Here is a 27029-nt window from a genome sequence, read left to right as displayed (position 1 = left end):
TTGTATTTCACTATCTCTGGAGTACATGTATATATACAATTACAAGAGGCTGTATCAAAGGTAAGTAATTATCCTCAATTACAAGAAGCTCTATCAAAGGTAAGTAAATATCCTACACATCTCTCCTATGATTTAGCTAGCTATACAAGGCAAGAGAATATCTTTACACGATTCTATAATATTCTGTAACATTCCTCCTCAAGCTGGAGAATGGATATTGATCATGCCCAGCTTGTTACATAGATAATCAACTCGAGCTCCATTCAATGCCTTTGTGAATAAATCAGCTAACTGCTCTCTTGTCTTCACATAGCTAGTGGAAATCGAGTTTTCCTCCGTCTTCTCACGAATAAAATGGAAGTCCACCTCGATGTGCTTGGTTCTTCAGCTTGATTATCAAACCAAAGTTTTGCTGGTGTAAATAATTCAACCCAACTTCATTTAAAAGATGATGTATCCACATAATCTCACACGTGGATTGTGCCCTAGCTCTGTGCTCGGATTCGGTACTGGATCGAGTTACAACATTCTGTTTCTTACTTCTCCATGATACTAAATTTCCGCCTACAAAAACATAATATCTGGTAGTAGACCCTCTATAAATCTTAGATCCAGCCCAATCAACATCCACAAAGCACTCAATACGAGTATGCCAATGGTTGCTATATAATATGTCAAGTCCATTGGCTCCTTTTAAGTAACACAGAATTTGTTCCAAAGTAGTCCAATGTTTGACTATAGGTGCGGACATGAACTGGCTAACAATACGTATTGCGAAAGCAATATCCGGGCGAGTTACGGTGAGATAGTTAATTTTTCAACTAATCTTCTGTATCTCTCTGGATCGTCAAAGGGATCACCATCATCTTTTGTTAGCTGCACATTAGGAACCATTGGAGTACTACAAGGCTTGGCTGGCAACTTTCCAGTTTCCTCAAGCAAATCAAGGATATACTTTCTTTGGGACAAAAATATTCCCTTCCTGCTTCTAGATACTTCTACTCTCAAAAAGTATTTCAACTGTCCCCAAGACTTTCGTGTGAAACCGAGTGTGCAAGAATGACTTAAGAGAAGAGATCCCTGCATAATCTCTTCAGGTGATGATAATATCATCAACACATACAACAAGAAGAATAATCTCAATCGTTGATTGTCGGTAGAAGATTGAGTGATCACATTTGCTCTTTGTAAGCCCAAACTCCTGAACTACCTTACTAAATTTTCCAAACCAAGCACGAGGACTTTGTTTCGAACCATACAAGGATTTCTTCGGGTGACAGACTTTCCCATACCCCCCCCCCCCCCCCCCGACCGCAACAATATCACGGGAAGGGACACCATATCTCAATTGTTCAACATGAGAGAAAGGAGACGAAACAACCTTATCCACGAATTGCTCTAAGCTTGGTGAAGTGACTCTATATATGAGCCATTCTTCTTCCTCCTCCTGGCGGGGAGAAGTGTGAAGGGAGGAAAAGAATGGGGTATTGTCGGAGAAAACCCCATCCGTCGAGACCATATATTTATTTAGGGTTGGAGAGTAGCACCGATACCCTTTCAGGAGGCGAGAATGCCCTAAAAAGAAACATTTTAAGGCCTTTGGATCCAGTTTAGTGACATGAGGCCTTACATCACGAACATAACATATACTACCAAACACCATTGGCTCTAGTGGAAATAGTGCCTTATTAGGAGAGGGAACATTATAGGGAATGTCACCATTAAGTACTAAAGACGGCATACGGTTAATGAGAAAGCTAGCTGTAGAAACTGCATCAGCCCAAAATTGCTTAGGAACTTTCATTTGGAATAGCAAAGCACGAGCGGCCTCAAGCCGGTGTCTATTTTTCCTATTAGTCACTCCATTTCGAGAGGGTATGTCCACTCAAGAGGATTGATGGAGAATGCCCTGCCAATTCATATAATTCTGAATTGATTGTGACATGTATTTTTTAACATTATCGCTCCTTAATGTATCTATGGAAGGGCAGCCTTGGCATAACCGGTAAAGTTGCTGCCTTGTGACCAAGAGGTCACGAGTTCGAGCCGTGGAAACAACCTCTTGCAGAAATGCAGGGTAAGGATGCGTACAATAGACCATTGTGGTTCGGCCCCTTCCCCGGACCCCGCGCATAGCGGGAGCTTAGTGCACCGGGTTGTCCTTTTTTAATGTATGTATAGAAACATTGAATTGTGTCTTAATCTCAGCACAAAAAGTAGAGAATGAGAAAACACCTCAGAGAGGTTCTTCGTAAAATAAATCCATGTCGTTCGGGAAAAATCATCCACAAAAGTAACAAAATATCTGAACCCGCTTCAGACACAACAGGACATGGTCCCCAAACGTATGAATGGACTAGTTCAAAAACAAAATCAACTCGTTTATTGATTCTAGGGCTTAATGAGCTTCAATGATGTTTTGCAAAATGACAAGACTCACAATCTATTAAAGGTACATTGTGAAACCGACGACATAAATTCTTCAAAAACAGGTAGAGAAGGATGTCCCAACCGACAATGTGCTTCAAATTGAGAGACAACACTCTAGCAAACAACTGACCGAGGCACCTATGTGTCAAAAATGTCCTTTACCAATGTTTTGCTTCGTCATAAGATCCTAAAAAACACAATGATGAGGAAAAATGAGATAAAGCAATGTATGTCTCTGGTGAGTTTACTCATGGAAATCAAATTAAAGGAAAGGCTAGGTAGACTTAGCACAAAGGACAAGGTAATAGATGAAGTGGGTTTAACTGTCCCAGATCCCTCAATTGTATAGGTTGACTCATCGGTTATAGTTACAGGACCGAAACTAGAGAAGACTTTATAATTACCTGTCATGTGATGTGTGGCACTAGAATCAATGACCCATTTGTTTGAGGAGGAAATGAGACATTTGTTACCTGACTCAGCATGAGCTGGAGGAGATTCTTTACCTATATTCTGATATTGAGCGAGCCTGGCATATTCATCTGCTGAGATTGTAACAGTTTTCTCTAAGGATGAACGGGAAGTAAAGCAACAGTGGTTGTCTGAGTTCTTTGATTATGAATATGTAATTTCTTACAATTTCGTTTCATGTGTCCTGGTTCCATACAGTAGCGGCAAATAATGTCAGTGCTTCCTCCTTTGTTATTGTTCCACCGCCCAGCATTGTTGTTATTATTCCACCTCCCTGGCTCACTGTTATTGTTCCCCCTCCCTGGATCACTGTTATTGTTCCACCTGCCAGTATTATTTTTTTCCTCTCCTTTTGCAACAAGCACATTCATATACTGATTGGACGGAGTACTCTTTGTGCTCACACCAAACAGAAAACATCTTTGAGAGAGAATCTGTGATTTGGCTGTCTCAAACTCAGAGGGGAGTCCATCAGTTGGAGGGTCATCAGTGAGGTGGTCATCTTTCTCAACACTACGCAAATATACCTGATTTTTCTACTCCAATCTAAATAATTAGGCCCATTTAGTTTATACTCCGTAATTTGGATAGTGCTGGAACTATTTCAGAAGTGACATAAGTCTTATCTTCAGACATTTTTAATTAATGCCAAAATACTGACTACTCCACAATTGAATCAAAACCCTCCTTCCTAGAAATAACAGAACCCTACCCAAACAATAAGTGTACAATTGCAGAATACTTACGATGGAAACAAATGAATCAACACACCTTAAAGAGATTCAACACCAGAAGAGTACGAGGAATGAAGAGGCGACGCCGGAGAAACAAGCCAAGATCTGTTTTTCCGGACCACAGACCACACGCATCGGCGAGTGAGAGACAGTCACAAGGTACAGGTGGCGCATGAGATTAACTCGCTGCCCGCCCAGATGCCGGAGATGAATCTTCCGGGCAGAAACCTCCATCCCTTTCTTCATACAGTGCTGGTGAGATAAGCTACTCACCTCTTAGCTTTGACCTAAGTAGCCGAAGCCTTTTCCTAAGATGCCAGGAAAAGTTTCGATTTTGCTGGAAAGAGATCTTGAGCCCTAGGCTCTGATACCATGGAATTCAAGGGAATAACTTGTATTTCACAATCTCAGGAGTACATGTATATATACAATTACAAGAGGCTCTGTCAAAGTTTAGTACATATCCTACAAATCTCTCCTATGATTTAGCTAGCTATATAAGGTAAGAGAATATCTTTACACGATTCTACAATATTCTGTAACATTAAGCAAACAATTTGTACTAAGGTATGTTGTCTGTTTCCATTTTTTCCCCTTTTCACTTGGCTTTTACATGCATACTGGCGATAATGGACCTCTATGTTCTCAATTTATTGAGCTGAAAATATTGAATTTTCTCTTTACAACTTTAGATAATATTCTGTTTGCTTTGGTTCTTGAGATAGGTATTCAGCTACGCTCTGTACAAATATTATATACAACTGCCTGCACTCTGCCGGCACTTGCTCTAATCTTTGTTCCTGTTTTTAGCCCCCTTGTCTATTTACCTGATATCTAGAATTGCAGGGAGAAAAGATGTTCAAGGTTGCATGCGGTTGGCGGCACACTATCTGTGTTTCCTCTTCTGGTGCTTTGTATACATATGGTTGGAGCAAATATGGTCAACTAGGACATGGTGATTTTGAGGATCATCTTTTCCCTCATAAGGTTCAAGCTTTGCATGGCAGTTTTACTTCTCAGGTACTTATTCTTTTATATGAAAACTTTCTGGCATACGTTTCTAAGATTAAAGATGGGAAGTTTTTATAGTAACTATTTTACTCTTTTTTGTGCATTTCCGGGCAGTGAAAATTGTTGACCTCTTTATATCTGTGTTTTTATGCTTTATAGCTCCTTAATCCAAACAATTTACCTGACTGAAGTCTTTTTCCTAGCGAAATATTTGTATAGATGTTCTCATATCCTGCATAGACTTTTACTGAAATTTGACATGCTCCTTTGTGTGCTTTGCTATTAACTTCTACTGGTTTATCTGTGTGGTATTTGCCATTTTTAACTTTCTCAGATTTTTGTTATATACTTTATTGTGACCTAGGAAGTGTTAAACTATGAAACTCTCTATTCGCAATTTAGCTATTGTAGTAACACGAAATGTAATTGCTGCATATAAAGGAACATGTCCAGTAATAGGTTTTAGGTATCCAGCAATTTTCAAGAGATGGAAGGCATATGAAAGTCTGCATGTTAATTTCAAGCAAAAAGATGGACAACCAAATGAAATCATGAGCTGCATTCCAAGAAGAGACACTACATATGCTCAATGAGTTTGCAAGTGAAAGGCATTGAATGGAAAAAAAATGCATCCATAATTTGTTTATATTGTATGATTTTATCAGGTATATTCTGTGCATGCTAAGATAAAGAACCAAACTCTGAAAACAAGTGATTTTTGTCATGGCTTACATGCCTAACATATCTCATTTTGCACATGGAATAACTGCTTAAAGGATAACTGTTTTCCATGGATATTTCTTGTTGCGATCTTAACGTGTTTGTATTTTATTTACCTTGTCAGTACTTGATCCACTCTGAGTTGTGTGAAAGTCAAGAATTAGATATGTGAAAGAATGTTAAATTGATTAGGTAGAGAAGTGCTTAAAATATTACTTTGAAAATACAAATATTGATGTGTAAGAAGGAGCCTGTTGACAGAGTAACTTATGCCTAGACATATGTGGAGTTGTTGATTCGTTCTTCAAGAACATGAAAAGCATGGAGATAGGGGCGGAGGTACCGCTCAACTTACAGGTTCAGCAGAACCCAGTAGCTTTGGCCCAGATCCTTTATTTGTGTTAAAAATTCTGCTTAATATTTAGAAATAATTTATCAAGAACCCAATAAGCTGCCTTTTTTTTTTTTTTATAAATCTAGAACCCATAAACTCAAAATACTGGCTCCAATATGAGACACATACTTATTGGTGGGTGAGAAATCCTTTGAGCTCGTTGATATCAGCAACGTCGGGCTAAACTGGTTCATGATGGCAGGACAAACAAGAAACTCTACATGCAAATTAAGATAGATGAAGACAATCTTGGTTGAATTTCCAGTCTACCAAGGCAAGTTTTGAAGGATCTGATAAGGCATGTCGTAGATGGGAATGTATGGTTCAGTCTATGGGTCTAGAGTATATTAAAACTTAAATAGATTTAGAAGGAAAGATATGAAGCATGGATTGGATAGTATAAAATGCAGTAATTATTCCAGAAATAATAGAAAATGTTGGATGGAAATATGCATAGAAGATGTAGAAGAGCAAAAATACAGAGGAATCTAAAATCTAACTTACCCAAAGGATCCTGTGCAGAGGCTGCAACAATATAAATGTTGCCAGAACAGCTCATACGAGAAATTAAAGTATTAGATAGTCCAGCTAATAGGATTACATTGGATGAGAAAGCTTAGAGAGATCGAAAGATTATCTAACTGGTTGCCTTGTGGGTAGCTTTGATGATGCAAGAAAAGCTTATCCAAGTGCCACACTGTTAAAGAATTGTTAAAAATTGGTGCATGTTAGATAGTTATGTGAATAACCCTATCCCCACATGGAATAGGAGTAGAATATGTATAGTGTATAGTTTTATAAATATGGCTATTGTAAAACACTTAATAGAATATCAATAATTGTTGATTGGCTTAATTATTAGGAAAGACTTGTTTCTGATTGAGATTTGATTTTATTCTAATTGATTGTAAATTGAATGTAACTTATTTTCCTTCCTAAAATAGTCATAGGACCTAGTGTATAAATACCTTTGCTTAGGGATGTAGATGTAAGAAATACACAAAAATACAAGAAGCGTTTTCTTCTTCTCAAAAATCTACATGGTATTAGAGTCATTGCTACCTTTTTTGAGATGAGTTTTCTCTCTCTTGTTGGCTGTCCGCAATACATACTCCTTCCGATTCCGTGGAGACAAATTTGGTCTCCGGCGAGGCAGATTATTTTTGAGCAATTTTCTTCAGATTTCTTTCTTATTGTGCAGAAAATATGGTGACATACAAAGAGACAGTTTCAGGAGAAATCTTGTCTTCGAATGAAATTCAACGTACTCTGTCGCCACCTAGCCAAACTTGACTCCGCTAATGTTACCACATCCAATTATGTGCAATTAGGTACCGCCTTTGCTGCTCACCTTAATTCTTGGATTGTTGATTCTGGTGCAAATAGACACATGGAGAAGGGTAAGATGAGCAGCAAAGGTACTTGCAGTACCTGATTGCTCATAATTGGATGTGGCAACATTAGCAGAGTCAAGTTTGTATAGGAGGCGACGAAGAAGCTGAATTTCATCCGAAGACAAGATTTCTCCAAAACTCGTCTCCTTGAATGTCTCCATATTTTCTGCCCAATCAGAAGGAAACTTGAAGAAAATTGCTCAAAAATAATCTGCCTCGCCGGAAGCCAAATCTGCCTGGAGGGAACCAGAAGAGGTTTGTGTTTGCAGACAGCCACCAAGAGAGAGAAAACTCGACCTCTTTGATCAAAATGGAACCCTAGTGCTGCGAACTCACCTCAAAAAGGCAGCCATGGCTTTGATACTATGTAGATTTTGAGAAGAAAAAAAAGCTTTTTATATTTCTATGTATTTCTGACATCCCTAAGTAAATGTATTTATACACTAAGTCCTATGACTATTTTAGGAAGGAAAATAAATTACAATCAATCAGAATATAATCAAGTCTTTCCTAATAATTAAGTCAATCAACAATATATTTACTGTGTGCGGTAGCCTGTTGTTTGGTCTGTAATGGGTAATGCAATATATACTTTAAAGAGGCCTTCACCAAGTGGAGTACTGTAACGTGGAGAATCATAAAGTGGTGAATCAAGAAGAAAACTGCAGCAAGCTATCCTAAGTTACACTATCCAGACAACTTTAGTTTTCTCCTTGTACTGGATTTTTTTAACTTGAATTCATCTGAAAGCAGAATTTGCTTTAAGATGAGTAGGCTTTTTGTGCTTTGTTCCTTATGTGAACTCTCATTATGTGTTTTCTTATAGAAGGCTCTATTAACGAGATTTTTTCCCAATTGGTTTATACGGCCTCCTAAAATGATATACTGAATTCGTTGTGTTCAAAAGATCAAAACATCCTTGGAAGGAAAGAAATATGAGATGCTTTAATTATCAAATTTAAAAGAAAAGATGTTTTGAGGGGAAATCAACTTCTATACCATCTAAAAAAAGCTAAATGTCATGTGAATCCCTTTTGTTGGTGTAATTACAGTGGTGAAGATATGCAGGTCAATTGTGCTAGATAATAACCCCCCCCCCCCCCACCCCTTATATCTTCCATTGTGGCTTGACATGGATATTAAGAGAGCTTTGATAATGTAAGTTGCTTCATATTTGTTGGGAGACTTGTTCATATTTCATCACAGTAAATGTGCTAAAAGATTTCTTTTACATTGACATCATTCTAGTACTTACTAGAAGGAAATATGACTTGTTTTGAAACAGAGGAATTAGCAAGGATTTAGAAAGGTTTCACATTCTGTGATTTAAGCTTTCGGGTACTGTTTCCAGTGATGCAATTATTGAAGGGATGGCATGACAAGCCTTAAAATACTTCTAAAAGCTTTTCATTGAGAGATGCGCTAAAATGCACGTATCTGTGTTCTCTTATATCTCTAAATCTCGTAAGAATTTTCATTTTCCAGATATCAGGTGGTTGGAGGCATACCATGGCGCTTACTGCTGATGGAGAACTTTATGGTTGGGGTTGGAACAAGGTTTGAGCATTGTTTCATTATTTTTTAGTTGAAAAACGCCGCTCATGTCCATTGCAACTTCAACTTAATGCACCACCTGCCTGTGTCTACACTTTGCTGTCTATGTCCATTTCTTAGTTTATTCTTATCAGAAATGGAGTATTCTTCCTCACGTTTTTCTGTTCACCAGTCCAAAGAATTTTCTCAGGTCATTCTTAGGACATATCTTATAGTGTTTGTCACATGCATTATCAACATGCAATTAATGTCTTCATGCAAATTTGTCGTACATTTTTTTGAAGATGATTTGTTAATTTCCTTCATGCTGTGTTGGTTCGTTGTTTTCATATGGAGTTCTAAGTAGCTCTTGCCTGAAAGTTTCTTTTTATATTTAGACGAACTAGGCTCACAACTATGATGTTTTTGATAGAGAAATTATTTTCCACAATTGGATGCTACAGATAGTTGGATAGCTGAAAGCTAAATGTATTAGGTAGAAAGGCACCCAAAGGGACTTGTGTGCAAAACATATGAAAAAGAAAACGAAAACTACGTATTTCCAGAATATCAGTGCACTACCTTTCCAATATTAAATCACTTGTACATCATCATTGCTAATATTTGGAATCTCATTTTTCATTGTTGACCCTTCTGTTATGATAGTTCATACTGCATTCCAGGCGTCTCGGTTGCCTTATTTCATATGTGTTTTTTTGCCTTGGCATGTACCCTTTGTCGCTTCCCTCCAACCAGTTTTATTTAATGCTAAGTAATAAAGCCTTTATGGAAGACACCATTTTACGTTCAACGCTGTCTATTCTTGTTATACTTATAATTGCTAGATGTGGCCGACATACTTTTACTATTGTCAGCCTATTTTGTTACCTGGTAATCAACTTGATTTAAATGAGAAAATCTGTTTATATGCTTCGTTATCATTTTACTTGGTCCTCCATTCAGTTTTTCTTGATCATGCATATCCTTTGCGTAAGGCGGCATTCAATCACCTGTTGCTTGATGCAAACATCCATTTAGCATCAGATAGAACTTCGCATAGGTTTATCTTATTGAATTGGTGTCTTGTTTTTCCTCATGAGCAGTTTGGACAAGTTGGTGTTGGTGACAATGTTGATCATTGTTCACCTGTACAAGTGAAATTTCCACATGATCAGGTACTGCTTTGTATGTTCAGCTGAAATGTGCTCTAGTCTTTGTCATGTATGTGCTTTCATTATCGCCTTACCTGAGAGGTCTTGAAGAAACAAAAAAAAAGAAGAAAGAGATTGACATTTTACTTTTTTTAAAATGGCAGAAAGTAATTCTGATTTCATGCGGATGGAGGCACACACTTGCTGTTACAGAAAGACAGAATGTCTTTTCCTGGGGAAGAGGTACAAATGGTCAGCTAGGTCATGGGGAGTCTGTTGATAGGTAATTACTGCGAGCATATCGAGTATTTAAACTCGTTGATAGAGCATTGAGATCTATAGTTGAATGATCTATGCTATACTATTTTTGGTCCTTAAAGCAGCTTCTCATACAACAACAACAAACCCAGTATAATCTGACACGTGGGGTAAGGGAGGGTAGTGTGTACGTAGACCTTACCCCTTACTTTGAAGGTAGAGAGGTTGTTTCCGATAGACCCTCGGCTCAAGAGAAGATGAAAAGAAAGCAGTAGCAACAATCAGTAACAACAATAAGATAATAAGAACACAAAGTGAAAGGAACATGTAGTAATAGAAATCTAACAATAATAGAATACAAAACTAACACTACTACTGGTATGGCAAGAAATACTCTCGACTACCTACTAGCCTTCTATCTAAATTCTCGACCTCCACACTTCTCTATCAAGGGTCATGTCCTCGGGAAACTGAAGCAATGCCATATCCTGTCTGATCTACTTTCTTCAATAATTCTTTGGCGTATCTCTACCTCTTCTCAATTCCACCAAGGCCAACCTCTCACACCTCCTTACTGGAGCATCTGTGCTTCCCCTATTCACATGCCCAAACCATCTAGCCTTGCTTCCCGCACCTTGTTCTCCATTGGGACCGCTTCCACCCTGGCACGAATAACTTCATTCCTAATTTTATCAATCCTGGTATGTCTTTACATCCATCTCAACTTGAATCCGAAAGAGAGTACTTGGGTTCTCCCAATAACTAAAAAGTGTAGCATGCCTGAATCTATCTAGGGTTTACATTGGTGGAGGAACTGGATCAGAAAAAAGAGGGATTCTAGTTGTAAGATATCTAACAAAATCGTCGTTGGAATTGAGATCTTATTCAAAGAGAAAGATCTCAAATATCTGGAGTTTCTTTCTATGTATTATATGGATGATCCGATTCGCAAGGGCCATGATCGGGAATTGTTTAATCGTCTTTCTCTGTGGAAGAGTCAAAATAGAATCAACTTGAATTCAGGACCACTATTCTAATCTTAGTGAAACACTGGAATTCTTATCGCATGCTTGCTTTTCGTGAAAAAATACCAATTGAAGTGGAGGATTTCTTCAAACAACAAGGGGATGGTTTTCGGAAATAGACACTCCTCTCTTCACCCTTGCTTCCACCACCCTCTCCCAAACTTTCATAGTATGGCTCAGCAACTTGCAATTTTGGATATCACCTTTATTCTTGTACAATGGAATGATGTTAAACAACCGAGTGAGTCATTCCAAGCCTGCCCTTCCTGCGCTCTTCCAAAGTTCCACCGGGATTTCGTTTGGCCCTATCGGTCTACCCCGCTCATCTTACGCATAGCTCCATCTACCTCCTCAATACTAATACGCCTACAATAACAAAAATCTCGAAGATTCTCGGAGTGCTTCACATCACCTAACACAATCTCCCTGTCCCCCGCTTCGTTTAGGAGTTTATAGAAGTATGAATGCCATCTACGTCTAGTATGTGCCTCTTCCATCAATACTCTGTCTTTCTCGTCTTTGATGCACTTCCTTTGGTCCAAGTCACGGACCTTTCTTTCTCTCACCTTGGTTATCCTGTACAACTTCTTGTCCCCATTTCTTCCCCTAAGTTCTTCATACAAATGCCCAAACGCTGCAGTCTTAGCTGCTGTAACCGCCAACTTCGTCTCCTTTTTGGCCTTCTTGTACCACTCCCTATTCGTCCTCTTCTCCTCCTCCTTGCTTTCCACCAGCTTTAAATACGCTACTTTCTTGGCTTCTATTTTTCCTTGGACCTCTCCATTCCACTATCTGTCCCACTGGTCCACTAGAGTAACCCTTCGAGACTCCTAGCACCTCTCTAGCAGCTTCTCTAATGAAGTTCGCTGTCATGGTCCACATACCGCTCGCGTCCCCAGAACTCCTCTAAGCCCCCATAGCCACCAACTTCTCCCCCAACTCCCAAGCTGTCCTTAGTCACGGCTCCCCACTTGATTTTAGGTTGACCATACACAACCCTCTTTTTCGTCTCCCTCATGATCTTTAAGTCCATCACCAAGAGCCTATGTTAAATCAAGAGATTCTCACTTGGGATAACCTTGCAATCCATGCAAACACCTTTATCACACTTCCTAAGGAGTAGGTAGTCAATCTTGGCCACCGCACTTTGGAAGGTAACTGATCACGCCCAACTATGCCTTATAAAAAGACACGCGGACGTTGCAAATATTGTCTGGGTATTTAGGCCCAGAGTCGAATCCACAGGGAATTAACCTATCAATTACTTTCTTTGGATGTACTCATTTCTATGGAATCAACTTTCCCAAACTTTATAAATCACAGTTGATGGTATTACTAATAGCTAAGACTGGAAGTAAATAGACAGCTGAAAACTAAATATGCTTGAGTTGTAAACAATTATGAGAAGTTTCTAAGGCTATGATTTCCCCTATTGATGGAATCACTTCCGGTTATGTTTCATATAAATTAACCAACATATCTCTATCAATCATGAGCACTCTATTTACTGTAAATCTCTCCCGAGTAATCACAATAATTTACTAAACGCACTCTCCCGAGATACGCTAGCTAACTTAGTTTATCACAGCTCACGTTAAATTGCACCCAAGGCTTCGTTATCCCTAATCCTGCCTTTAAACCCGCAGTTATAGATCCCTCTTATACTTTGGGAGTGATGTTGTTCAACAACTACCTATATATGCACTCTCTCCCGAGTTATGCATACTAAATATACAAAAAACATGTAGTTGAACAAATAGAGATTAAACTGGCAATCTATATTAACATAATCAAGAAGTTCATCCTTCAATAGGTTCCATCAAAACCCTAGACAAAGGATTTAGCTACTCATAACAACGTAGGATGAAACTACTAGATTATTCATAATGCAAAAATTGCAAGAAAATAAAAGAGAAAAAAGAACTATGATGTTTTGGGTGATCTCTCACACTTGTTTTTCCTCCAAAAGTAATCTCAAAACAAGCTTAAACTATTTTGGGCGAGTTTCTATAGCTTATAAGGGTTTTACAAAAGTTTCCCCGAATTGACACTTTGGCCCCCCAATTTTCAGATACGTGAACAGTTCACCGCGGCTGCGGCGTGGACCGCGGTCGACCGCGATGAACACTGCCTCGTTTATTTTCTTCGTTTTGTCTCCGCGCTCTGCACCGCGGTCCACCGCGGTCGCGGTGGACTTTGGTCCAGTCATTTTCTTTTGCTCTTTGTGTTCGGGTACTTCTTGAGTGGGTGTTTTCTTCACATTATTGCCTCCAAATGCTTCTTGTTGCTTCCTCACATATAATATTCCCTGCGAAACCAAATCACACTATTTAAAGCATTTTGTTGGCAATTTACCTTATAAAACAACAACAAAGCATGAGCAATTAAGTTGTAAATATCAACTATATAGCCTACTATCAGTAACCAAGTGCTCCTGCTTCTGAAAATTTGAGTTAGCTATCACCAAATCAAAGGCTTTAGCGAAATCCAACAACGAAGTTCCACCTTCGTTTCTATCCCAAAATCGAAGCCTCCATGCACATCGGCATAACCCCTGGAAGTCGTCTCGATATGGCCATTGAAGTCCTCTCCTATAAAAAGCTTCTCGGTAAGCGGAATACCACGCACAAACTCGTCCATATCATCCCAGAAACGCCTTCTGACCTTCTCGTCCAATCCCGCATGAGGTGCGTAGGAACTAATAGCGTTTAAAGTGAGCCCTCCAACAACTAACCTAATAGCCAAGCCTGTTGTTGACCCTCCTACCCTATATTACTAGCTCCCTGAGCTCCTTATCCGCCAAAATACCTACACCATTCTTACCCTTCCCACTTCCTGAGTACCACAGTTTATACCCGTCTACATTCCGTGTCTTAGACCTCACCCATCTAGTCTCATGGACACACACTCTACTAATCCTCTTCTTCAGAAGGATTTTCACCAACTCTATAGACCGCCTCGTCAAAGTCCCTACGTTCCTAGACCCAACTCTCGGCCTCGATGCTCCCTTACCACCCTTGCCTCCCGCCCCACCCGAGGACACGACCTTACTCTATCATCATTCCTGTCACGCTGGGGAGCGTGACCGGTGCTCCACCGAGATAACCAGTCAAGCAAGTCTACCTGGCTCCTACTATATACCCTTGTCCATAAATGATTTAAGAAGAAATAATATGTAATAATCTACCGAGAATATAGAAATATGCAACACTGATTTCCATTACTTCAGGAACCCATTGTAGTTGACAAAATATTACAACCCAATAGTTTTAAGTGGAAGCATAACGACAACAACATTTATAATTCCCCCATACATACATGACCCACAATGTGTCTACGGAGCCTTTAAACTCTCATAAGTAAAGTAAGAAAGTGTCGATGACAGGGCCTTGGCTATACCCAAAATAATATACAAAAAGACCAAAATACAACATGAGGACCTCAGTGTAGAGTAGGGCTCACCACAACCAGCTGAAGAGAGGGTACACTACTATCGTGAATCTATGCCGCCTGTTGAGGTATCATATGCATCCATTAAGGATGCAGTATCCCCGGCAAAAATGACGTTAGTACATATGATATAGTACTAGTATGTAAAGCTAAATACCCCATATAGAATGGACTGTCAACATAAGGAGAGAACACATGGAAATAGGGAGAAAATCAATATGAAAATGACATGTTAAGGCATAAGGAAAAAGTGTAACATGAGTAAAACCTTCACATAAACATTAACATTTTAGTGGGGAGATCATTAGTTGTTGACATAGGAACATATAACCACCATATGTGCGGCATGGTGTACGACCTCGGCCCGATCGGCTAAGCCTTCTCACCACAATGTCGTGTGGATCGACATGACTTTGCTAGCAATACATTCATCCCAATTAGAGGTCATAATCTCATCATAGTGCGAAGGGGACTTGTCCCAAATTGCCTTCCTACACCGGCACGTGTAGTTTCGGGTATAGGTCTTTGCAACCTATACCTTCTCGGTTACATAACAACCAAAAACATTTCTTTAAAGCATTTCATAAAACTTTTCTTTTCATTGTCCCTTTTGTGGACATACTTCATTATTCTCATTTTTGGCAAAAATGACTAAATATCATCTCCATTCTTTTATTTCATTCACTTGCCATGGGTTTTCGGAAGTCATAGAAATGTATTTAAAACATCGGATAACCATAGCCGCAAACACATGAAAGCTTAGATATTTGAAATAAATTTCAAAGAGGAGAGCATCAGAATGGAAAATGTAACATAAATCGAGTTCATAAGCTTTTGGTAATTCAAACATTTGAGGCAATTCAATGCCCTAACCTTGGGCTTAACTCCATCGTACATATCCATAATCACCCTAATGTATGCTATAGAGACACCTCTCACCTTCAAGCACCTCCATAAAACCTCTTTGGGACTTTGTTGTATGTTTTTTCCCGATCGACAAACACCATATGCAAGTCCCTATTTCTCTCCCTATACTATTCCACCAACTTCCTGATGAGATGAATGACTTCTGTGGTAGTTCGCCCCGGCATGAAACCGAGCTGGTTCTCAGGTACAAATACTTTTTGCCGCACCTTAATCTCTACCACCTTCTCTCCGACTTTCATAGTGTGGCTTAGCAACTTGATACCCCTATAATTATTGCAGTTTTGGATAACTCCGTTGTTCTTATACATCGGGATCATCATAATCCACTTCCATTCTACGGGCATCTTGAAAGTCCTAAAAATAACATTAAATAGGCCGGTGAGACTTTTCAAGCCTGCCCTGCCGCGCTCTTCCAGAACTCTACGGAATCTCATCGGGCTTGGTCGCCCTAACCCCTGCTCATTTTCCGCATAGCCTCCACCACCTCCCCAACCCTAATTTGTCTACAATATCCAAAATCTTGGCGATTCTTGAAGTGCTCCAGATCACTAAGCACAATGTTCCTATCTCTCTCCTCATTTAAGAGCTTATGGAAATACGTCTGTCATCTTCGTCTAATATGCACCTCTTCCACCAAAACTCTTCTATCCTCGTCTTTGATGTGCTTCACATGGTCCAGATCACGGGCCTTCATCTCTCTCGCCTTAGCTAGCTTGTACATCTTTTTGTCCGCGCCTTTACCTTCAAGTTCTTCATACGAGCATCCTAACGCTGTTGTCTTTGCTGCCATGACTTTTAGCTTCGCTTCCCTCTTAGCCGTCTTGTACAACCTTTTGCTCGTCCTCTTCTTCACCTAGTCTCTGCTCCCTACTAACTTCAAATACACCGCCTTCTTAACGTTCACTTTCCCTTGAACCTTTCCATTCCACCTATAGTCTCCTCTGTGCCTCGTAGAGTAGCCCTTAGAGACCCTTACCACCTCTTTAGCTACTTCCCTAATACAATGCGCTGTCTTGGTCCACATGCTACTAGCATCCCCACTATTCAAGCAGGCCCCCATACCCCTTAGCTTCTCCTCCAACTCCCGAGCTTTGTTCTTAGTCAACGCTCCCCTTTCGATCTTGGGTTGACCATGCACAACCCTATTCTTCCTCCCTTCTTAATCCCCAAATCCCTAACCAAGAGCCTATGCTGGGTCACAAAGTTCTCCCCCGGGAGAACTGTGAGAAAGCAAGAGAAAAAATATATTATTCGATGTACGTTAAGTGTTTTACAATAGCCCTATTTATATATACCTAAAGCCTTCTATACCAATGTGGGACACTATACATAAACTAATTCTAACACTCCTCAAACTAGTGCATATAAATTTTATGTACCGAGCTTGTTACATATATAACTAGGACCAGTAAGAGACTTGGTGAAAATATCTGCAAGTTGATCATTTGACTTCACAAACTTTATAACAATATCTCCTGAGAGAATCTTTCTCTATGATGAAGTGATATTCAATCTCAATGTGTCTGAGAGGAACACTGGATTTGATGCAATATGAAGGGCAACCTGATTACCACACACAAGTTCCATCTGACTGATTTCTCCAAATTTTAATTCTTTGAGCAACAGTTTGACCAAAACTAGCTCACATGTTCCAAAAGCCATGGCTCGATACTTTGCTTCTGTGCTAGGCGGAGCAACTACATTCTTTTTCTTGCTTTTCCGGACCAAATTACTTCCTACTAAAACACAATATCCACATGTGGAACGTCTATCAGAAGGTGACCCTGCCCAATTATCATCTGTGTATCCAACAATATGCTCATGGCCTCGATTTTTGAATAGTAGTCCTTTGCCTGGAGCTGACTTTGTATACCGAAGGATGTGAACAACTGCATCCCAATGACTGTTACTGGGACAATCCATAAATTGACTTACAACATTCACATGAAATGAAATATCAGGTCTAGTCACCGTGAGGTAATTCAATTTGCCATCCAGCTGCCTGTAGCTTGCAGGATCGCTAAGAGGCTCCCCTGTCCCGGCAGAAGCTTAGCATTCGGATCCATAGGAGTGACAACGAGTCTGCAACCCATCATTCCTGTCTCGTCAAAAATGTCTAAAGCATACTTTCTTTGTGAAATAACAATACATGAAGTAGACTGAGCGACCTCAATACCTAGAGAGTACTTCAATCTGCCGAGATCCTTAGTCTGAAAGTGTTGAAAGAGATGTTTCAGACTAGCAATGCCATCCGAATCATTGCCAGTAGTAATAATATCATAGACAAACCACCAGATAAATACACAGATTAGGAGCAGAATGCCGATAGAACATTGAGTGATCAACTTCACTACGAGTCATGCCGAACTCCTAAATAACTGTGCTGAACTTGCCAAACCAGGCTCGAGGAGATTGTTTCAGACCATAAAGTTGCGTAATCCACATACAAGACCACTAGACTCCCCCTAAGCAACAAAACCAGTTGGTTGCTCCATATAAACTTCATCTTCAAGATCACCATGGAGAAACCGAGAAAGGCATTCTCAATGTCCAACTGATAAAGAGGCCAATGACGAACAACCATAGACAGGAAAAGTTGAACATATGCGACTTTAGCCACGGGAGAGAAAATGTCACTATAATCAAGCCCAAATATCTGAGTATATCCTTTTAGCAATCAGACGAGCTTTAAGCCGATCAACTTGGCCATGCGTCCCAACTTTGACAGCATAAACCTAACGACAACCAATAGTAGACTTACTCGAAGGAAGAGGAACAAGCTCCCAAGTACCACTCGCATGTAAAGAAGACATCTTGTCAATCATCGTCTGTCGCTATCCGGGATGAGATAGTGCCTCTCCCGTAGACTTAGAAATGGAAACAGTGGACAAAGATGATACAAAATCATAATGGGGTGATGACAGACGGTTATAACTTAAACCAATGTAATGGAGGTTAGGATTAAGTGTTGATCGTACACCTTTTTGAAGTGCAATCGGTTGACGAGAAGGAGACAAGTCTGTAGTAGGTGTAGAAGCTGATGCTGGACGTGAATCATCTGGGCCTGATGCTAGATTTAGACGACGATGATAAGTCAAGAGTGGTGGCCTTATGGTTGGAGATGTAGGAGGAGCAACTGCAGACTCATCAGAAGTCGATATAGGTAGGAGCGGCTGTGGTGGTATTGTAGACGTCCATGGGGATGTAAGAGGAGGAACAATAGATTCCTTACAAGTAGGTATAAGTAAGGCCCCAGATATATCTAGATGATTAGATGAAGTAAAGTAAGGTTGAGACTCAAAGAACGTGACATCGGCTGACATAGGATACCTACGAGATTAGGTGAGTAGCAACGATATCCCTTTTGTACCCGAGAATAGCCAAGGAAGACACACTTGAGAGCACGAGGAGCTAATTTATCTTTTCCGGGAGCTATGTTATGATCAAAACATGTACTCCCAAAAACATAAGGAGGAAGAGAATATAAGCGTGACCTAGGGAACAATATTGAATGTGGAATCTGATTCTGAGTGGATGATGAAGGCATCCGATTAATTAAGTAACAAGCTGTAAGAACTACATCGCCCCAAACACGCAGCGGAACATGGGATTGAATGAGAAGTGTGCGTGCAGTTTCAATGAGATGCCTATTCTTTCTCTCAGCTACCCTATTCCGTTGAGGAGTATACGGACAAGATGTCTGAGGGATAATTCCTTGAGAAGGCATAAACTGCTGAAACTGAGAGGATAAATATTCTAAGGAATTATCACTACGAAAAGTGAAAAGTGCGAATAGAAACACCAAACTGAGTTTAATTTCAGCACAAAAACTTTGGAATATATAGAACAAGAACGATGTAGGAAAATTCAAGTACATCTTGAGTAATCATCAACGAAACTAGCAAAATAACGAAATCCTAAGGTTGAACTGACTCTATTAGACTGAACTAAAGAAAAAATAGACTCTGCACGATTCTCAACACTATGTGAAAATGTAGCTTGAATATGTTTCCCAAGTTGACACGACTCACGAACTAATTTAGATAAGCTAGTCAAACTAGGCACCATTTTCTGAAGCTTGGATAAACTTGGATGTCCTAAACATCTGTGAATTAGGTCTGGAGGATCTGTAGCTGGACATACTGTAGAGGGATTGCGTGAGTTAAAGTAATAAGGGCCTTGTGATTCACGCCCTGTGCCAATCGACTTTCCCATGTAGCTTTCCTGCATAATAAAAGAATCATCAATAAAATATATACCACAATGAAGGGCATGAGTCAAACAACTAACAGATGTGAGATTAAAAGGACAATTAGGGACATAAAAAATAGAATTTAAAGTGACAGAGGACAGGGGATTAGCTTGTCCAACTCCTTTTGCTTTTGTTTGGACTCTGTTGGCTAGAGTAACATTGGGAAGAGATTGTGAATAAACAATATTGACAAAGTGACCTATTACTAGAAATATGATCAGAGGCGCCTGAGTCCATGACCCATGGTCCAAGAGTAGTACATTGGAAAACACAAGCAAAGGAATTACCCACCGCAGAAGTATCAGTCTTAGTGACAGAGTCTACTTATGAAGGTATCTGCTTAGTTGCTTGATACTGAAGGAACTCATTATACTCCCCTTCAGATAAAGAAAACCCCTGGTTACCTGCAGTCTCAGTCTGAGCAATATGAGCATTTCTAGATGGTCGACCATGCAAAGAGTAACACACCTCACGAGTGTGCCTAAGCGTGTTACAATAAGAACACTTTGGTCTAGTTCTTCAAAAATAACCTCCTCCTCGTCCATTCTCCATAGTTTGAGGTGCTCGATTTTCCACTAGGATGCGAGAGCAGAGGAGTTAGCTATCTGTGATGAGATCACTGTATGACTGGGTGTTGCAGCAGGGCGAACTAATCGAGAGAATAATTCATCAACTGTGGGGACAGCCGGACTTGCCAAAATTTGGTCGCGTAATGAATCAAGGTCATTAGGAAGTCCAGCGAGGGTAAGAACTAGAAACATCTTCTGTCATTGCTCTTGTTGCTTTTCAACACTAGTAGAAACTGGCATCAACTTCTCAAATTTCTCCACGACCACCCGTACTTGTCTCAAGTAAGTAGACATATCTAATTCTTATTTCTTTAAATTTGTCATCCGCGATATTACATCATAGAAACGAGATATGTCATTAGTGTATAAAGTGCGAGCCTTTTCCCAAACTATATAACATGTCTGGAATGGACGAAACAAGAGTATCAACTTGGAATCAATAGATTGCCATATGATACTATATAATTGAGCAACGATCTTCTTCCAAAGTGCTTTGGCCTTTTCATCTCCTTCGCTAGACTTTTTGATTAAATGATCTTGAACACCTTGAGCTTTATACCACAACTTGACACACGAAGCCAAGCTAAGTAGTTCGAATTTCCCATTAAAGGTTCCGAGGTGATTATAACACTGGAACTTTTAGGGCCCGTGTTTTTAGACCCAAAAACATCAAATTCCAAAGACATCATTGGATTGAAGAGCGGCCTTGCAAAGTTATCATCAAATAACAGAAAGAATCAAATGTAACTCGCTGAAACAGACAAAGGAAACACTGTAGTTGCTGGAAAAATTACTGCAGCTGCTAGAAGATCAATGTAGTTGCAGGAAAAATCTCAAAGTGCTCGGGATAAAAAGAAAACAATATGGGTAGGGTCAGAATTACTAGACAAGACAATTGTCCGACCAAAATGAGGATCCCAAGTTGCATGAGCAATAGGTCTTACATGTAAAGGGTCCGGTACCCACGACTCAAATTTTTCTTGCCAAGCTACGATCCCGATTTATGGATCTCTCGGTTCGAGAAATCAAAATAAGAGGCTCGGACGATTTTTTCGGGCTCTTTTTCCAATTCGATAAATATTGGTTGATTGTATATTTCATTATTGTTCTATGATTTAGAAAATTCTTTTTTGCCCTGGCATAGGAGTAAATGGAAGAAAAATGGTTGATATTGGTACAATCTGATATTTTTTCAAAAATGGCCGGAACCAGAGTCACGCGCCGGCGTGTGGGTCTGACGCGGAGCCGGCGTTAGAGCTTCTTCAGGCGCGTGGCTAAGGTTGTTCCGGTGTGGTTTTTCAGGGTTTGGTCGCTTGTGAATTCTGCACGTGCTGGTGGTGTTACTTTTCAATAAAAAACCCACCGGAGAAGAGGTCAAGCAAAAAAACAACTTGAAATTCACCAGAAGAAAGGCACGGTGACTGTTCCGGACTTGCTGGTTACCGCAGAACGGAGATTTCTCACTAGTTGCTCTGGTACCATGTGAGGAAGCATGGAAGAAAATATATTATTGATGTACGTTAAGTGTTTTATAATAGCCCTACTTATATACAATATTTACATATATCTAAAGCCTACCTTCAGCACAAAAGGCAGAAAAGTGAGTAAACACTTCAGAGAGACTCTTCATAAAGTAAATCCAAGTCATTCGGGAAAAAACGTCTACAAAAGTGACAAAATACTTATGTCCAGTTTTAGAAACAACAGGACATGGTCCCCAAACATCAGAATGAACTAACTCAAAAGATGACTCAGCTCGCTTGTTAACCCTTGGGCCTAACGAGATGCGATGATGTTTTGCAAATCGACATGACTCACAATCCAATGAAGAAATATTCTGAAACTGAGGACAGAGCTTCTTCAACAAAGGTAAAGAGGGATGCCCCAATCGACGATGTGCTTCAAAAGGAGACACGATACTAGAGCATGCAATAGACTGTGGCTCCCATTCATCAAGGATATAGAGATCACCAGATAAATACCCTTTACCAATAATTTGCTTCGTCGTAAGATCAAGAAACAAACAATGATTGGGAAAGAACGCTACACAACAATTAAAGGTCTCTGGTGATTTTACTAACAGAAATCAAATTAAAGGCCAAGTTTGGTAGACTTAATACAGATGACAGGGTAATAGAGGAAGTCGGTTTAACAGTCCCAGATCCAACACTGGTACATGTTGTTCCATCAGCTACAGTAACTGAAGAGGGTGCTTTGTGTGATCGAAAGCTAGAAAAAATATTTGGATTACCCGTCATGTGATTTGTGGCACCTGAGTCAATCACCCATTTATTTGAAGAGGTGATAAGACATGTCTTATCTGGCCCGGCAAAAGCAGTAACTGAAGAAGATTCCTTAATTGATTTATGATATTGAAGGAACTCAAGAAACTCATCTGAAACTAGGATTGTTGGACTAGAAGTTGTATCACTATTTCCTCCTTGCTTACTATTTATGGTCATCTTTCCAAAAATCCCCAAAGTATCAATATAAATGTCAGAAAAGCCAATAAAGCTCAAAAGTTCTCCACCAGAATAACACTATCCAACGAAACAGCGAAGGAAAGACACCCAATAAAACAAAGAAACGGAACTCCAATAGAGCCAATCTAATGGGTAATAACCAATCAAAAGTCCGGCCAATAGTGTAAGAATCAGTAACCAAGAATCACTAACCAACAGATTAATCTCAAAGCTATAAAAAAAAAAGGCCAAAGTTCTGCACACAAAGTTGGTTCACTACTAAGGATCAGGCAATCACAGAAGGAAACAAAATTTGAACACAACAGAGAAAAGGTGACAAAACCTTGACACTATGAACCGAACCTGGGACGGTCAGAGATTTTCCCAGCCGAGGTTTCCTGAACAAACAAACACCATAAGTTGGACGAAAATGTAAAGTCGATGCCGGAGAGATGGTTAAACTTCAAATTCCAAACCCTTCAAAAGTATTCTGACCCTAACTGACAGTTTCGGTAAGTTCTCTATCTAACTCCGGTAAAGCCGGAGAACCTGCTCTGATACCATGTGAACGAAATAGAAAGAATAACTTGTGTTCTCATTCCAAGAGGTGAGCAATATAAATACATGTACATCAGATGCTAACTAAGGAAAGAAATAAAAGAGATTCCTACAAATCTGCTATTTATGTACACTACTAAGAAAGAGTCTACATTCATTCTATAATAAGTGTCTAGATTCATCCTATAATAAGTGTCTAGATTCATTCTATAACATATACCAATGTGGGACACTCTACATGAACTAATTCTAACAAGAACCTTGCAATCCGTGCATACCCTTCCATCACATTTTTCCAGAAGTAAGCAAGCAATCCGTGTACTAAGTTTTCTTCCTTTCATTTTTAGCTTCATAGTACATCTCCTTAGAGCTGTGCAAAACTTGCGTTGTGTTTCAGGCTTAGCGTCATCACATAAATAACTTTTCCGTCTAAATTGTGCACCTGGTATATTGCAAGTTGTTTAGTTGTAGCAGGGCTCATCAAACTTTTAGGATGGTTTCCTAATTGAATGACTATTTATTTTCATTGTAATAATATCACATAATGAAGTCCTCAATGTAAACAATTTTGCACTCTCATATAATCTAAATAGTGTAATCTCCAGGTAGGAATTAACTGTAGTGCTATATTTTAATAGGTTAAAGTGGCGCCGTGGATAATAACATCTGTTCTCTATTTTCAACATTCTGCTTTAGTGAACTAACACAATTTCTGGTACTTCCAAAATTAAACTTACTGATGTTCGTGAGATGTGAAGGAATGTCCCAAGGATAATAGAAGCATTAAGTGTTGATGGATCAAGTGGACAACAAATCGGGTCTTCGACTTTTGACCCATCAGCAGGTTTGCATCTGCTTTGCCTTCTCTCTCTCGCTCTCTCTCTCTCTCTCTCTCTCACACACACACACACAAAATTAAATGATACTATATATCTGATTTTTTCTCAACTTTTGTTCAGCTGAAAAATCTTGGGTTTCACCTACAGAGAGATATGCTGTTGTTCCAAATGAAAATGTAAGCTCACCATTCAAGCAAGCTTTATTTTGTTGAATGGTCTAAAATAGCATCAGCGTTGTCCCATTAAAAATTATCCATTTGTGCAATGGGCACATCAAAATTTATTTCAGGTGGTGGTTGGTTAGAGTATGATCGGTTAAGTTTGTACCCTGGATATATGGTCGATGAAACTGCATAACTATGCATATTTTGCTGGTTCGTAAAATGATTTCCCAGGTTATGCCATTTTTAGTGAAATCACTTGATTCCAATTAGGAGAAATGACCAAAAAGATATTTGTATTTTGACTTTCAAGTTACATGTCTTCCCGTCTTATCAGCGGATAACTCAAAGTTAACTACCAGACGTCAGATATCCTTCTCTTCGAAAACTTTAAAGGTGACATGAAATGATCCGAGATATTATTTTCTACCTGCAGGTGCCCAAGCAAACAGTGACTTCAGTAAAAGGGAACGGAAACGACGTAAATGTGCCTGAAAATGATGTGAAAAGGATACGGCTATGAGATTTTTAGTGTATGCATGTAACAGTTTCACGTTTGCTGGTGGACTTTCTGCACTGATATCTGCTTTTCAAATAATAGTATACCTCTATTTAAGTCGCTAGGAAACGGGCTATGCAGATCTGCATTTCTTTTTATGATTTTCTACATGTCTTCGGGTGTGATTACTGGTTTTAGAACAAGTAAAATTGAAAGTGCTATATATTCTTGCACGAAGACACATGAAATGAAGTTTTGATCACCAATTGTGTTTGATACTCGAGCATAATAGATTGTACAACGAAGAGGAACTCTCTATGATATCTCAGAAAATTGTTGGGGTCAAATGGACCCGTAAGTATACATGGTCAACAAGTAATAATAATGATAAAGTAAAGTATTGTTTCCATGAGAATTTGTAATTAACAATCAATTAAATTATGAATTATCTATTTAAGTGATTCCTTAAGTTTGGTTACTAACTAGAACTATTGCAAAAATTATAAAGCAATTAAATATACTAGAGATTGAATGAAACACGTAGGCAACTTAGTATAAAATTAATAGGAGAAAACTTTCCAAGGTTAAAGGTTAGCTAGCAATCTTGTTGAGTTGTTTAAATTATCTAATTGATTTGTTTTGTTTGTTAATTCAACAACAACAACAACAATAACTACCCAGTAAAATCCTACCAGGTGGGGTCTGGGGAGGGTAATGTGTACGCAGACCTTACCCCTACCCAATAGGGCAGAGAGGCTGTTTCCGATAGACCCTCGGCTCAGAGATTATTTGTTAATTCACAAGGTTAATATTACTCGTAAGAATTCAAATCCTTACTTGCCTATTCAAGTTAATCTTAGCATATAACAAGAACGTGTTTATTATCATGCATAATAACCAAGCGAGATGATAAGTATATGTCTATTCTAATTGTGAATTTGTTCCTTAATGTCCAGGTTCAAAAACTCGTTTTTTTTTAATCCTATGTGATCACGCCCAACTATGCCTTATAAAAAGGACTAAGCGGTCTTTGCAAATATAATCCGGTTTACAAGCCCGTGGTCGAATCCCACAGAGAACTAAGGCTTAGTTACAGTTGTTATCACCAAGAATACAAGCTTGAACAATTCCTAACTTATAGATATTAAGATTCTTGTGTTTAACTAACTAACTAACTAATTAAAATAATAAATTAACACTAAAGATACTATAGATTGGAGAAAAGATTAAGGAGGTCTAGAGTTATGATTTCTCCAATTGTCGGAATCCTTCCCGCTATGTCTTCTATAATTTCGCCTAAGAATACCGATCATGAGCGCTCTGCGTGTTGCAATTCTCTCCCGAGTAATTATGACAATTTACTAGACATACTCTCCCGAGTTACGCTAGCTGGCTTTAATTACAGCTCACTTAGATCGCACCCAAGGTTTCGTTATCCCTAATCCCACCTTTAAACCCTTGGTTATTGATTCCTCACATACGTCGGGAGTGATATTGTTCAACAACTACCTAAATATGCACTCTCTCCCGAGTAATACATACTAAATAGGCACAGCTACTTGAGGACCCTTCAATCAACCACAAGAATAATATAGTTGAACAAATAGAGAAAATACTACGGCTCAATTATATAAAAATATAATAAGAATTTATCCTACAAAAGGTTCCATCAAAACCCTAGATAACAAATTAGCTATTCATAATAGTATGTAAAACTACAATACTAAAAATCATAACCAACAATGAAAAATAGGAAGAGGAAGGAAAAACTCGTTGAAGAATTCTCCGCCTTGCTCCCAGTGTGTTCTTGACTCCTTAGGTCGAATCCCCGGTCTCCATAGCCTCCTTAGGTCTAAATTATGTCAAAAGTGAATCCAACCTCTCAAAATACCGTTTTTTCATGTATCTATACCAAGTAGGGTCGGGCCCAAGCTATTATACCTACTCCTACGTGAAAAAGGACAATTTTTTCACGTCTGGACGCCGCGGCCGCGGTAAAACCGCGGTACGACCGCGGTATATGGCAGGTATATTGCCTCAGCCCGCTTCAGGTCCGCGGTCGCGGTTTCGACCGCGTTTTTCACCCTGTTCTGCTTGGAATTTGGAAAAACGTAAAACTTGAAAGTTGTAGCCCTTTGGGGTAGCTTTCCAACCATATACTGTGGAGCCCAAATGGACTTCTGAGTGAAAA

The 27029-nt window shown here is 39.3% G+C and overlaps 1 protein-coding gene across 2 annotated transcripts in view; it reads left to right on the top strand.

Moving 5' to 3' along the window:
* Positions 1 to 25114, top strand: part of LOC109236532 (ultraviolet-B receptor UVR8) — a 37840-nt gene extending 12726 nt beyond the window's left edge. For both annotated transcript variants that reach the window (XM_019402721.1, XM_019402722.1), the window contains 7 exons: positions 4482 to 4655; positions 8640 to 8711; positions 9791 to 9862; positions 10003 to 10121; positions 24098 to 24183; positions 24299 to 24354; positions 24776 to 25114. In XM_019402721.1, the coding sequence (XP_019258266.1) occupies positions 4482 to 4655; positions 8640 to 8711; positions 9791 to 9862; positions 10003 to 10121; positions 24098 to 24183; positions 24299 to 24354; positions 24776 to 24862 (666 nt within the window). In that variant the 3' untranslated portion in view covers positions 24863 to 25114. The remainder of the gene's footprint in view (positions 1 to 4481; positions 4656 to 8639; positions 8712 to 9790; positions 9863 to 10002; positions 10122 to 24097; positions 24184 to 24298; positions 24355 to 24775) is intronic.
* The last annotated feature ends 1915 nt before the right edge of the window (positions 25115 to 27029 follow it).

The sequence above is a fragment of the Nicotiana attenuata genome, unplaced genomic scaffold (assembly GCF_001879085.1).
Source record: "Nicotiana attenuata strain UT unplaced genomic scaffold, NIATTr2, whole genome shotgun sequence".
In the NCBI taxonomy this organism is placed as follows: Eukaryota; Viridiplantae; Streptophyta; class Magnoliopsida; order Solanales; family Solanaceae; genus Nicotiana; species Nicotiana attenuata.
Note: the sequence above shows the minus strand (reverse complement) of the source record. Positions and strands in the feature narration are given on the sequence as shown.